The sequence below is a fragment of the Heptranchias perlo genome, chromosome 44 (genome assembly GCF_035084215.1).
Source record: "Heptranchias perlo isolate sHepPer1 chromosome 44, sHepPer1.hap1, whole genome shotgun sequence".
NCBI classification, from domain to species: Eukaryota; Metazoa; Chordata; class Chondrichthyes; order Hexanchiformes; family Hexanchidae; genus Heptranchias; species Heptranchias perlo.
Genome location: NC_090368.1, coordinates 1,790,456 through 1,802,571, shown reverse-complemented (window position 1 = coordinate 1,802,571; position 12,116 = coordinate 1,790,456). Strand labels below are relative to the sequence as shown.

The window sequence follows — 12,116 nt, the reverse complement described above, 5'->3', positions numbered from 1 at the left end:
CATTTCCGTTTCAGGAACCCAAGATGACTCGTTCAAAACTGAAAGAGGTGGTTGAGAAAGGAGTGGTGAGTTATCAGTTCGTACTGCTCACTTTTCACGTTTGTTTTTTTGGCTCCCGTTTCTCTATCAGTCGTATAAAGACTTCATGCCCGCTCCTCCTGTCCCCACGCACCGTCCACTGCAAATTCCTATTTCTAACAAAAGAAGTTTGGAGAAAGAAAAGCAGAAATTCACAACGTGCGGGGAAACCGCCCGGGAACATAAAGGAAAAAGACCCCACGTACAGGGCCACAGCGTCTGCAGGCTCTTCATTGACCTCCCCACAAGGACAGCCTGGGCTCACCTCGGCAGCCGGAGGAGGAGTTAACCTCTGGATGAACTCACCCAGTGCTTACTTAACAGCGGTTAGACTCCATAGCCTTAAAGGGACACACCCAAGCACTGAAACAGCAGAGCAACGTGCCTGTCCTTTTCAAACTGTGCATCCTCCTCCCTGTAAGTGAGTAAACGCCACAGGGCAGCTCTTACTGGTGGATCAATCCGTGGCCTCCAGTGGAATTGCTCAGGGTGAGTGGGAGGAGATGTAGTTTTAAGACGACAGGAAAGGTGAGGTTAATGGAACACAAGGTATTGTTACATAATGGTCTTAACACAGGAACAGGAGGAGGCCATTCAGCCCCTCGAGCCTCTTCCGCCATTCAATCAGATCATGGTTGATCTGTATCTTAACTCCATCTACCCGCCTTGGTTCTGTAACCCTTAATACCCTTACTCAAGAAAAGTCAATCTCAGTTTTTAAATTTTCAATTGACCCCCGGCCTCAACAGCTTTTTGGGGGAGAGAGTTCCAGATTTCCACTCCCCTTTGTGTGAAGAAATGCTTCCTGACATCACCCCTGAACGGCCTGGCTCTCATTTTAAGGTTCTGCCCCCTTGTTCTGGACTCTCTCCCACCAGAGGAAATAGTTTCTCTCCATCGACCCTATCGAATCCTTTAATCATCTTAAACACCTCGATTGGATCACCCTCTATACTCGAGGGAACACAAGCCCGGTCTGTGCGACCTGTCCTCATAATTTATCTTTCGGGTGAATCTGCGCTGCACCCCCTCCAAGGCCGATATATCCTTCCTGAGGTGCGGTGCCCAGAACTGAACACAGTGTCTCCAGACGGGGTCTGACCAGAGCTTTATATAACTGGAACATAACTTCCCTCCCCTTTGTATTCCAGCCCCCTTGAGATGAAGGCCAACATTCCATTAACGGTTTAAATTATTTTTTGTTCCTGTCCACTAGGTTTTAGTGATTTCTGTACTTGGACCCCTAAATCTCTGTGCCCCTCCACAGTTCCCAGCTTCTCACCATTATAAAGCACAGCGTCAAACTTTGTCCTGGTCAAGGTGTCCACGTGGGTGATAAAAAAAAAACTTTCTTGATGTTTATACAGTGGCTCCTGCTGGAAGCGGACGCTTGTGCTCATTGGGTGAGGGCCGGACTGGGCTGTGACGCCCCCACAGTCGAATGCCCTGCTGGTCACAGCCTGTCTGGGCTCACACATGAACAGGGCGTGCTTGGGCGAGGTACGAGGGGGTGTTCGGCACACGTGGGGCCGGAGCCAAGTGAGGAGTCGGAGCCTTCAGGAGAGGGGGAGGAAGTGTGAAAAAGGCGGGGCCAGAAAGGACAAGTTGTAGAAGGGGAATTGGAATATAAATATAGAATTAACCTCCTGTACGATAAGGCAGTGACTGGTTTGACTTCATTCTTCTGCAGGTTCCTCCGACGTGGAATATATCACCAATTAAAAAGAGCAAAGAATGCAAGGTTTGTGAGTCTTAATACGTTTATTGGAACCTCACAGCTCACATGAGGGAGACACCAGAAAGGCCTGCTCTCTGGGTGCAGACTAACTTAAACACAGGAGTGAGTCACAGGCTGGAGAGGTAGGGATCGGGATCCAGTTACAGTGAGCGAGGAAAGGGATCGGGATCCAGTTACAGTGAGCGAGGAAAGGGATCGGGATCCAGTTACAGTGAGGGAGGAAAGGGATCGGGATCCAGTTACAGTGAGTGAGGAAAGGGATCAGGATCCAGTTACTCTGAGTGAGGAAAGGGATGGGGATCCAGTTACACTGAGCGAGGAAAGGGATTGGGACCCAGTTACAGTGAGTGAGGAAAGGGATCGGGATCCAGTTAGTGAGTGAGGAAAGGGATCGGGATCCAGTTACTCTGAGTGAGGATAGGAATCGGGATCCAGTTACAGTGAGTGAGGAAAGGGATCGGGATCCAGTTACTCTGAGTGAGGATAGGGATCGGGATCCATGTTACTGTGAGTGAGGATAGGGATCGGGATCCAGTTACAGTGAGTGAGGAAAGGGATCGGGATCCAGTTACTCTGAGTGAGGAAAGGGATCGGGATCTAGTTACAGTGAGTGAGGAAAGGGATCGGGATCCAGTTACAGTGAGTGAGGAAAGGGATCGGGATCCAGTTACAGTGAGTGAGGAAAGGGATCGGGACCCAGTTACAGTGAGTGAGGAAAGGGATCGGGATCCAGTTACAGTGAGTGAGGAAAGGGATCGGGATCCAGTTACAGTGAGTGAGGAAAGGGATCGGGTTCCAGTTACAGTGAGTGAGGAAAGGGATCAGGATCCAGTTACTCTGAGTGAGGATAGGGATCGGGATCCAGTTACTCTGAGTGAGGAAAGGGATCGGGTTCCAGTTACAGTGAGTGAGGAAAGGGATCAGGATCCAGTTACTCTGAGTGAGGAAAGGGATCGGGTTCCAGTTACAGTGAGTGAGGAAAGGGATCAGGATCCAGTTACAGTGAGTGAGGAAAGGGATCGGGATCCAGTTACAGTGAGTGAGGAAAGGGATCGGGATCCAGTTACAGTGAGTGAGGAAAGGGATCGGGATCCAGTTACAGTGAGTGAGGAAAGGGATCGGGATCCAGTTACAGTGAGTGAGGAAAGGGATCGGGATCCAGTTACAGTGAGTGTGGAAAGGGATCGGGTTCCAGTTACAGTGAGTGAGGAAAGGGATCGGGATCCAGTTACAGTGCGTGAGGAAAGGGATCGGGATCCAGTTACAGTGCGTGAGGAAAGGGATCGGGATCCAGTTACAGTGATTGAGGAAAGGGATCGGGATCCAGTTACTCTGAGTGAGGAAAGGGATCGGGTTCCAGTTACAGTGATTGAGGAAAGGGATCGGGACCCAGTTACAGTGAGTGAGGAAGGGGATCGGGATCCAGTCACTGAGTGAGGATAGGGATCGGGACCCAGTTACTCTGAGTGAGGATAGGAATCGGGTTGCAGTTACTCTGAGTGAGGAAAGGGATCGGGTTCCAGTTACACTGAGTGAGGAAAGGGATCGGGATCCAGTTACTCTGAGTGAGGAAAGGGATCGGGATCCAGTTACAGTGAGTGAGGAAAGGGATCGGGACCCAGTTACAGTGAGTGAGGAAAGGGATCGGGATCCAGTTACAGTGAGTGAGGAAAGGGATCGGGATCCAGTTACAGTGAGTGAGGATAGGGATCGGGACCCAGTTACAGTGAGTGAGGAAAGGGATCGGGATCCAGTTACAGTGAGTGAGGATAGGGATCGGGATCCAGTTACAGTGAGTGAGGATTGGGATCGGGATCCAGTTACAGTGAGTGAGGAAAGGGATCAGGATCCAGTTACAGTGAGTGAGGAAAGGGATCGGGTTCCAGTTACAGTGAGTGAGGAAAGGGATCGGGATCCAGTTACAGTGAGTGAGGAAAGGGATCGGGACCCAGTTACAGTGAATGAGGAAAGGGATCGGGACCCAGTTACAGTGAATGAGGAAAGGGATCGGGATCCAGTTACACTGAGTGAGGAAAGGGACCGGGACCCAGTTACAGTGAGTGAGGAAAGGGATTGGGATCCAGTTACAGTGAGTGAGGAAAGGGATCGGGATCCAGTTACAGTGAGTGAGGAAAGGGATCGGGATCCAGTTACTCTGAGTGAGGAAAGGGATCAGGATCCAGTTACAGTGAGTGAGGAAAGGGATCGGGACCCAGTCACTGAGAGAGGATAGGGATCGGGATCCAGTTACAGTGAGTGAGGAAAGGGATCGGGATCCAGTTACAGTGAGTGAGGAAAGGGATCAGGATCCAGTTACAGTGAGTGAGGAAAGGGATCGGGACCCAGTTACAGTGAGTGAGGAAAGGGATCGGGATCCAGTTACAGTGAGTGAGGAAAGGGATCAGGCCCCAGTTACACTGAGTGAGGAAAGGGATCGGGTTCCAGTTACAGTGAGTGAGGAAAGGGATTGGGATCCAGTTACAGTGCGTGAGGAACGGGATCGGGATCTAGTTACAGTGAGTGAGGAAAGGGATCGGGATCTAGTTACAGTGAGTGAGGGAAGGGATCGGGATCCAGTTAGTGAGTGAGGAAAGGGATCGGGACCCAGTTACAGTGAGTGAGGAAAGGGATCGGGATCCAGTTACAGTGAGTGAGGAAAGGGATCGGGACCCAGTTACAGTGAGTGAGGAAAGGGATCGGGACCCAGTTACAGTGAGTGAGGAAAGGGATCGGGATCCAGTTACAGTGAGTGAGGAAAGGGATCGGGATCCAGTTACAGTGAGTGAGGAAAGGGATCGGGACCCAGTTACAGTGAGTGAGGAAAGGGATCGGGATCCAGTTACTCTGAGTGAGGAAAGGGATCGGGTTCCAGTTACAGTGAGTGAGGAAAGGGATCGGGACCCAGTTACAGTGAGTGAGGAAAGGGATCGGGATCCAGTTACACTGAGTGAGGAAAGGGATCGGGATCCAGTTACAGTGAGTGAGGAAAGGGATCGGGATCCAGTTACAGTGATTGAGGAAAGGGATCGGGATCCAGTTACAGTGAGTGAGGAAAGGGATCGGGATCCAGTTACAGTGATTGAGGAAAGGGATCGGGATCCAGTTACAGTGAGTGAGGAAAGGGATCGGGACCCAGTTACAGTGAGTGAGGAAAGGGATCGGGATCCAGTTACAGTGAGTGAGGAAAGGGATCGGGATCCAGTTACAGTGAGTGAGGAAAGGGATCGGGATCCAGTTACAGTGAGTGAGGAAAGGGATCGGGATCCAGTTACAGTGAGTGAGGATAGGGATCGGGTTCCAGTTACACTGAGTGAGGAAAGGGATCGGGATCTAGTTACAGTGAGTGAGGAAAGGGATCGGGACCCAGTTACAGTGAGTGAGGAAAGGGATCGGGATCCAGTTACAGTGAGTGAGGAAAGGGATCGGGATCCAGTTACAGTGAGTGAGGAAAGGGATCGGGATCCAGTTACAGTGAGTGAGGAAAGGGATCGGGATCCAGTTACAGTGAGGGAGGAAAGGGATCAGGATCCAGTTACAGTGAGTGAGGAACGGGATCGGGATCTAGTTACAGTGAGGGAGGAAAGGGATCGGGATCTAGTTACAGTGAGGGAGGAAAGGGATCGGGTTCCAGTTACACTGAGTGAGGAAAGGGATCGGGACCCAGTTACAGTGAGTGAGGAAAGGGATCGGGATCCAGTTACACTGAGCGAGGAAAGGGATCGGGTTCCAGTTACACTGAGTGAGGAAAGGGATCGGGACCCAGTTACAGTGAGTGAGGAAAGGGATCGGGATCCAGTTACACTGAGTGAGGAAAGGGATCGGGATCCAGTTACAGTGAGTGAGGAACGGGATCGGGATCTAGTTACAGTGAGTGAGGAAAGGGCTCGGGATCCAGTCACAGTGAGGGAGGAAAGGGATCGGGATCCAGTTACAGTGAGTGAGGAAAGGGATCGGGACCCAGTTACACTGAGTGAGGATAGGGATCGGGATCCAGTTACAGTGAGTGAGGAAAGTGATCGGGATCCAGTTACAGTGAGGGAGGAAAGGGATCGGGATCCAGTTACTCTGAGTGAGGATAGGGATCGGGATCCAGTTACAGTGAGTGAGGAAAGGGATCGGGATCCAGTTACAGTGAGGGAGGAAAGGGATCGGGATCCAGTTACTCTGAGTGAGGATAGGGATCGGGATCCAGTTACAGTGAGTGAGGAAAGGGATCGGGATCCAGTTACAGTGAGGGAGGAAAGGGATCGGGATCCAGTTACAGTGAGTGAGGAAAGGGATCGGGACCCAGTTACAGTGAGTGAGGAAAGGGATCGGGATCCAGTTACACTGAGCGAGGAAAGGGATCGGGATCCAGTTACAGTGAGTGATGAAAGGGATCAGGATCCAGTTACAGTGAGTGAGGAAAGGGATCGGGATCCAGTTACAGTGAGTGAGGAAAGGGATCGGGATCCAGTTACAGTGCGTGAGGAAAGGGATCGGGATCCAGTTACAGTGAGTGAGGAAAGGGACCGGGACCCAGTTACAGTGAGTGAGGAAAGGGATCGGGACCCAGTTACAGTGAGTGAGGAAAGGGATCGGGATCCAGTTACAGTGAGTGAGGAAAGGGATCGGGATCCAGTTACACTGAGTGAGGAAAGGGATCGGGACCCAGTTACAGTGAGTGAGGAAAGGGATCGGGATCCAGTTACAGTGCGTGAGGAAAGGGATCGGGATCCAGTTACAGTGAGTGAGGAAAGGGACCGGGACCCAGTTACAGTGAGTGAGGAAAGGGATCGGGACCCAGTTACAGTGAGTGAGGAAAGGGATCGGGATCCAGTTACAGTGAGTGAGGAAAGGGATCGGGATCCAGTTACAGTGAGTGAGGAAAGGGATCGGGATCCAGTTACAGTGAGTGAGGAAAGGGATCGGGATCCAGTTACACTGAGCGAGGAAAGGGATCGGGACCCAGTTACAGTGAGTGAGGAAAGGGATCGGGTTCCAATTACACTGAGTGAGGAAAGGGATCGGGATCCAGTTACAGTGAGTGAGGAACGGGATCGGGATCCAGTTACTCTGAGTGAGGAACGGGATCGGGATCCAGTTACAGTGAGTGAGGAACGGGATCGGGATCTAGTTACAGTGAGTGAGGAAAGGGATCGGGTTCCAGTTACAGTGAGTGAGGAAAGGGATCGGGATCCAGTTACAGTGAGTGAGGAAAGGGATCGGGTTCCAGTTACAGTGAGTGAGGAAAGGGATCGGGATCCAGTTACAGTGAGTGAGGAACGGGATCGGGATCTAGTTACAGTGAGTGAGGAAAGGGATCGGGTTCCAGTTACAGTGAGTGTGGAAAGGGATCGGGATCCAGTTACAGTGAGTGAGGAAAGGGATCGGGATCCAGTTACTCTGTGTGAGGAAAGGGATCGGGATCCAGTTACAGTGAGTGAGGAAAGGGATCGGGACCCAGTTACAGTGAGTGTGGAAAGGGATCGGGATCCAGTTACAGTGAGTGAGGAAAGGGATCGGGTTCCAGTTACAGTGAGTGAGGAAAGGGATCAGGATCCAGTTACTCTGAGTGAGGATAGGGATCGGGATCCAGTTACAGTGAGTGAGGAAAGGGATCGGGATCCAGTTACAGTGAGTGAGGAAAGGGATCGGGATCCAGTTACAGTGAGTGAGGAAAGGGATCAGGATCCAGTTACAATGAGTGAGGAAAGGGATCGGGATCCAGTTACACTGAGTGAGGAAAGGGATCGGGATCCAGTTACACTGAGTGAGGAAAGGGATTGGGATCCAGTTACAGTGAGGGAGGAAAGGGATCGGGATCCAGTTACAGTGAGTGAGGAAAGGGATCAGGATCCAGTTACTCTGAGTGAGGAAAGGGATCAGGATCCAGTTACAGTGAGTGAGGAAAGGGATCGGGATCCAGTTACTCTGAGTGAGGAAAGGGATCGGGATCCAGTTACAGTGAGCGAGGAAAGGGATCGGGACCCAGTTACAGTGAGTGAGGAAAGGGATCGGGATCCAGTTACAGTGAGTGAGGAAAGGGATCGGGATCCAGTTAGTGAGTGAGGAAAGGGATCGGGATCCAGTTACAGTGAGTGAGGAAAGGGATCGGGATCCAGTTACTCTGAGTGAGGATAGGGATCGGGATCCAGTTACAGTGAGTGAGGATAGGGATCGGGATCCAGTTACAGTGAGTGAGGAAAGGGATCGGGATCCAGTTACTCTGAGTGAGGAAAGGGATCGGGATCTAGTTACAGTGAGTGAGGAAAGGGATCGGGACCCAGTTACAGTGAGTGAGGAACGGGATCGGGATCTAGTTACAGTGAGTGAGGAAAGGGCTCGGGATCCAGTCACAGTGAGGGAGGAAAGGGATCGGGATCCAGTTACAGTGAGTGAGGAAAGGGATCGGGACCCAGTTACACTGAGTGAGGATAGGGATCGGGATCCAGTTACAGTGAGTGAGGAAAGGGATCGGGATCCAGTTACAGTGAGGGAGGAAAGGGATCGGGATCCAGTTACTCTGAGTGAGGATAGGGATCGGGATCCAGTTACAGTGAGTGAGGAAAGGGATCGGGATCCAGTTACAGTGAGGGAGGAAAGGGATCGGGATCCAGTTACAGTGAGTGAGGAAAGGGATCGGGATCCAGTTACAGTGAGTGAGGAAAGGGATCGGGATCCAGTTACAGTGAGTGAGGGAAGGGATCGGGATCCAGTTACAGTGAGTGAGGAAAGGGATCGGGATCCAGTTACAGTGAGTGAGGAAAGGGATCGGGATCCAGTTACACTGAGCGAGGAAAGGGATCGGGACCCAGTTACAGTGAGTGAGGAAAGGGATCGGGATCCAGTTACACTGAGCGAGGAAAGGGATCGGGACCCAGTTACAGTGAGTGAGGAAAGGGATCGGGATCCAGTTACAGTGAGTGAGGAAAGGGATCGGGATCCAGTTACAGTGAGTGAGGAAAGGGATCGGGATCCAGTTACACTGAGCGAGGAAAGGGATCGGGACCCAGTTACAGTGAGTGAGGAAAGGGATCGGGTTCCAGTTACACTGAGTGAGGAAAGGGATCGGGATCCAGTTACAGTGAGTGAGGAACGGGATCGGGATCCAGTTACTCTGAGTGAGGAAAGGGATCGGGATCCAGTTACAGTGAGTGAGGAACGGGATCGGGATCTAGTTACAGTGAGTGAGGAAAGGGATCGGGTTCCAGTTACAGTGAGTGAGGAAAGGGATCGGGATCCAGTTACAGTGAGTGAGGAAAGGGATCGGGATCCAGTTACAGTGAGTGAGGAAAGGGATCGGGTTCCAGTTACAGTGAGTGAGGAAAGGGATCGGGATCCAGTTACAGTGAGTGAGGAACGGGATCGGGATCTAGTTACAGTGAGTGAGGAAAGGGATCGGGTTCCAGTTACAGTGAGTGTGGAAAGGGATCGGGATCCAGTTACAGTGAGTGAGGAAAGGGATCGGGATCCAGTTACTCTGTGTGAGGAAAGGGATCGGGATCCAGTTACAGTGAGTGAGGAAAGGGATCGGGACCCAGTTACAGTGAGTGTGGAAAGGGATCGGGATCCAGTTACAGTGAGTGAGGAAAGGGATCGGGTTCCAGTTACAGTGAGTGAGGAAAGTGATCAGGATCCAGTTACTCTGAGTGAGGATAGGGATCGGGATCCAGTTACAGTGAGTGAGGAAAGGGATCGGGATCCAGTTACAGTGAGTGAGGAAAGGGATCGGGATCCAGTTACAGTGAGTGAGGAAAGGGATCAGGATCCAGTTACAATGAGTGAGGAAAGGGATCGGGATCCAGTTACACTGAGTGAGGAAAGGGATCGGGATCCAGTTACACTGAGTGAGGAAAGGGATTGGGATCCAGTTACAGTGAGGGAGGAAAGGGATCGGGATCCAGTTACAGTGAGTGAGGAAAGGGATCAGGATCCAGTTACTCTGAGTGAGGAAAGGGATCAGGATCCAGTTACAGTGAGTGAGGAAAGGGATCGGGATCCAGTTACTCTGAGTGAGGAAAGGGATCGGGATCCAGTTACAGTGAGCGAGGAAAGGGATCGGGACCCAGTTACAGTGAGTGAGGAAAGGGATCGGGATCCAGTTACAGTGAGTGAGGAAAGGGATCGGGATCCAGTTAGTGAGTGAGGAAAGGGATCGGGATCCAGTTACAGTGAGTGAGGAAAGGGATCGGGATCCAGTTACTCTGAGTGAGGATAGGGATCGGGATCCAGTTACAGTGAGTGAGGATAGGGATCGGGATCCAGTTACAGTGAGTGAGGAAAGGGATCGGGATCCAGTTACTCTGAGTGAGGAAAGGGATCGGGACCCAGTTACAGTGAGTGAGGAAAGGGATCGGGATCCAGTTACAGTGAGTAAGGAAAGGGATCGGGATCCAGTTACAGTGAGTGAGGAAAGGGATCGGGTTCCAGTTAAAGTGAGTGAGGAAAGGGATCAGGATCCAGTTGCTCTGAGTGAGGATAGGGATCGGGATCCAGTTACTCTGAGTGAGGAAAGGGATCGGGTTCAAGTTACAGTGAGTGAGGAAAGGGATCGGGATCCAGTTACAGTGAGTGAGGAAAGGGATCGGGATCCAGTTACAGTGAGTGAGGAAAGGGATCGGGATCCAGTTACAGTGATTGAGGAAAGGGATCGGGATCCAGTTACTCTGAGTGAGGAAAGGGATCGGGATCCAGTTACAGTGAGTGAGGAAAGGGATCGGGTTCCAGTTCCAGTGAGTGAGGAAAGAGATCGGGATCCAGTTACAGTGAGTGAGGAAAGGGATTGGGATCCAGTTACAGTGAGTGAGGAAAGGGATTGGGATCCAGTTACAGTGAGTGAGGGAAGGGATCGGGATCCAGTTACAGTGAGTGAGGAAAGGGATCGGGATCCAGTTACACTGAGTGAGGAAAGGGATCGGGTTCCAGTTACACTGAGTGAGGAAAGGGATCGGGTTCCAGTTACACTGAGTGAGGAAAGGGATCGGGTTCCAGTTACAGTGAGTGAGGAACGGGATCGGGATCCAGTTACACTGAGTGAGGAAAGGGATTGGGATCCAGTTACAGTGAGGGAGGAAAGGGATCGGGATCCAGTTACAGTGAGTGAGGAAAGGGATCAGGATCCAGTTACAGTGAGTGAGGAAAGGGATCGGGATCCAGTTACAGTGAGTGAGGAAAGGGATCGGGTTCCAGTTCCAGTGAGTGAGGAAAGAGATCGGGATCCAGTTCCAGTGAGTGAGGAAAGAGATCGGGATCCAGTTACAGTGAGTGAGGAAAGGGATTGGGATCCAGTTACAGTGAGTGAGGAAAGGGATTGGGATCCAGTTACAGTGAGTGAGGGAAGGGATCGGGATCCAGTTACAGTGAGTGAGGAAAGGGATCGGGATCCAGTTACAGTGAGTGAGGAAAGGGATCGGGATCCAGTTACACTGAGTGAGGAAAGGGATCGGGATCCAGTTACAGTGAGTGAGGAAAGGGATCGGGATCCAGTTACAGTGAGTGAGGATAGGGATTGGGATCGGGATCCCGTTCCTCTGAGTGAGGATAGGGATCGAGTTCCTACCATTGATGAGCAGGAAGTTGTAGCCTGCTAACTGATTTAAGGCCCTGTCCAGTACATGGTCTCTGCTGATTATTGAATGAGGATGATCTGTGTTGCAGGCTCCCCAGTTTATTGACATCCCTCTGGAGGAGGAAGACTCATCTGATGAGGAGTACAGGCCTGAAGAGGAGGAGGAAGATGAGACAGCGGAAGAGGTAGCTGCTTCTGTTCTACCTCGTGACGCGCTTAAAACAGGAAAGCTCGATTTGTGTTTTTATTTGCACCTGGAATAGATGATTCACAGCGAGGGTTTGTCTGCTGTGCTGAGTGTTTCTGGTTTTGTTTCCATTAATCTTTTTAGAACTATTTTGAATCCCTCTCCTCTCTCGCCCACTTTTGGGTTCCAATTGCACTGCACAGTCTTAGTAATGAAAGCCTTTTCGTGTCTGTATGAAATTTCTCTGCTATTTTACTGTGAATCTGAGCTCCTTAGCTTGTAGTCTGAGCATTAAAATAGCAGCAAATGAATTTCACAGACTAACTCGTCCCTTACTAACAGCACACCCTCCTCCACACCTTCACCTTCATCTGAGAAGTAAGCTGCCTCAACTTGCTTTGTCCTGTTGGTTAATTGGTACTTGACCTCTTCCAAACCCTTGGATTTGGGGTGGTAGGGTGTGGTTTGGTACCGATGATCCATCCGCACCCTCCCACCCGTCTCCGCAGCGATCTTGGCCAAGCTCTCGGTGTGAGGCGCTGAGCAGAGGCTGGGTGATTGCT

General features: G+C 51.2%; 1 protein-coding gene across 2 annotated transcripts in view; it reads left to right on the top strand.

Annotated features, from left to right (window-relative positions):
* The window catches only part of LOC137306570 (GON-4-like protein), a 67,766-nt gene that overhangs the window by 9,897 nt on the left and 45,753 nt on the right, over positions 1-12,116 (top strand). For both annotated transcript variants that reach the window (XM_067975854.1, XM_067975853.1), the window contains exons 6-8: positions 15-65; positions 1,769-1,819; positions 11,456-11,551. In XM_067975854.1, the coding sequence (XP_067831955.1) occupies positions 15-65; positions 1,769-1,819; positions 11,456-11,551 (198 nt within the window). The remainder of the gene's footprint in view (positions 1-14; positions 66-1,768; positions 1,820-11,455; positions 11,552-12,116) is intronic.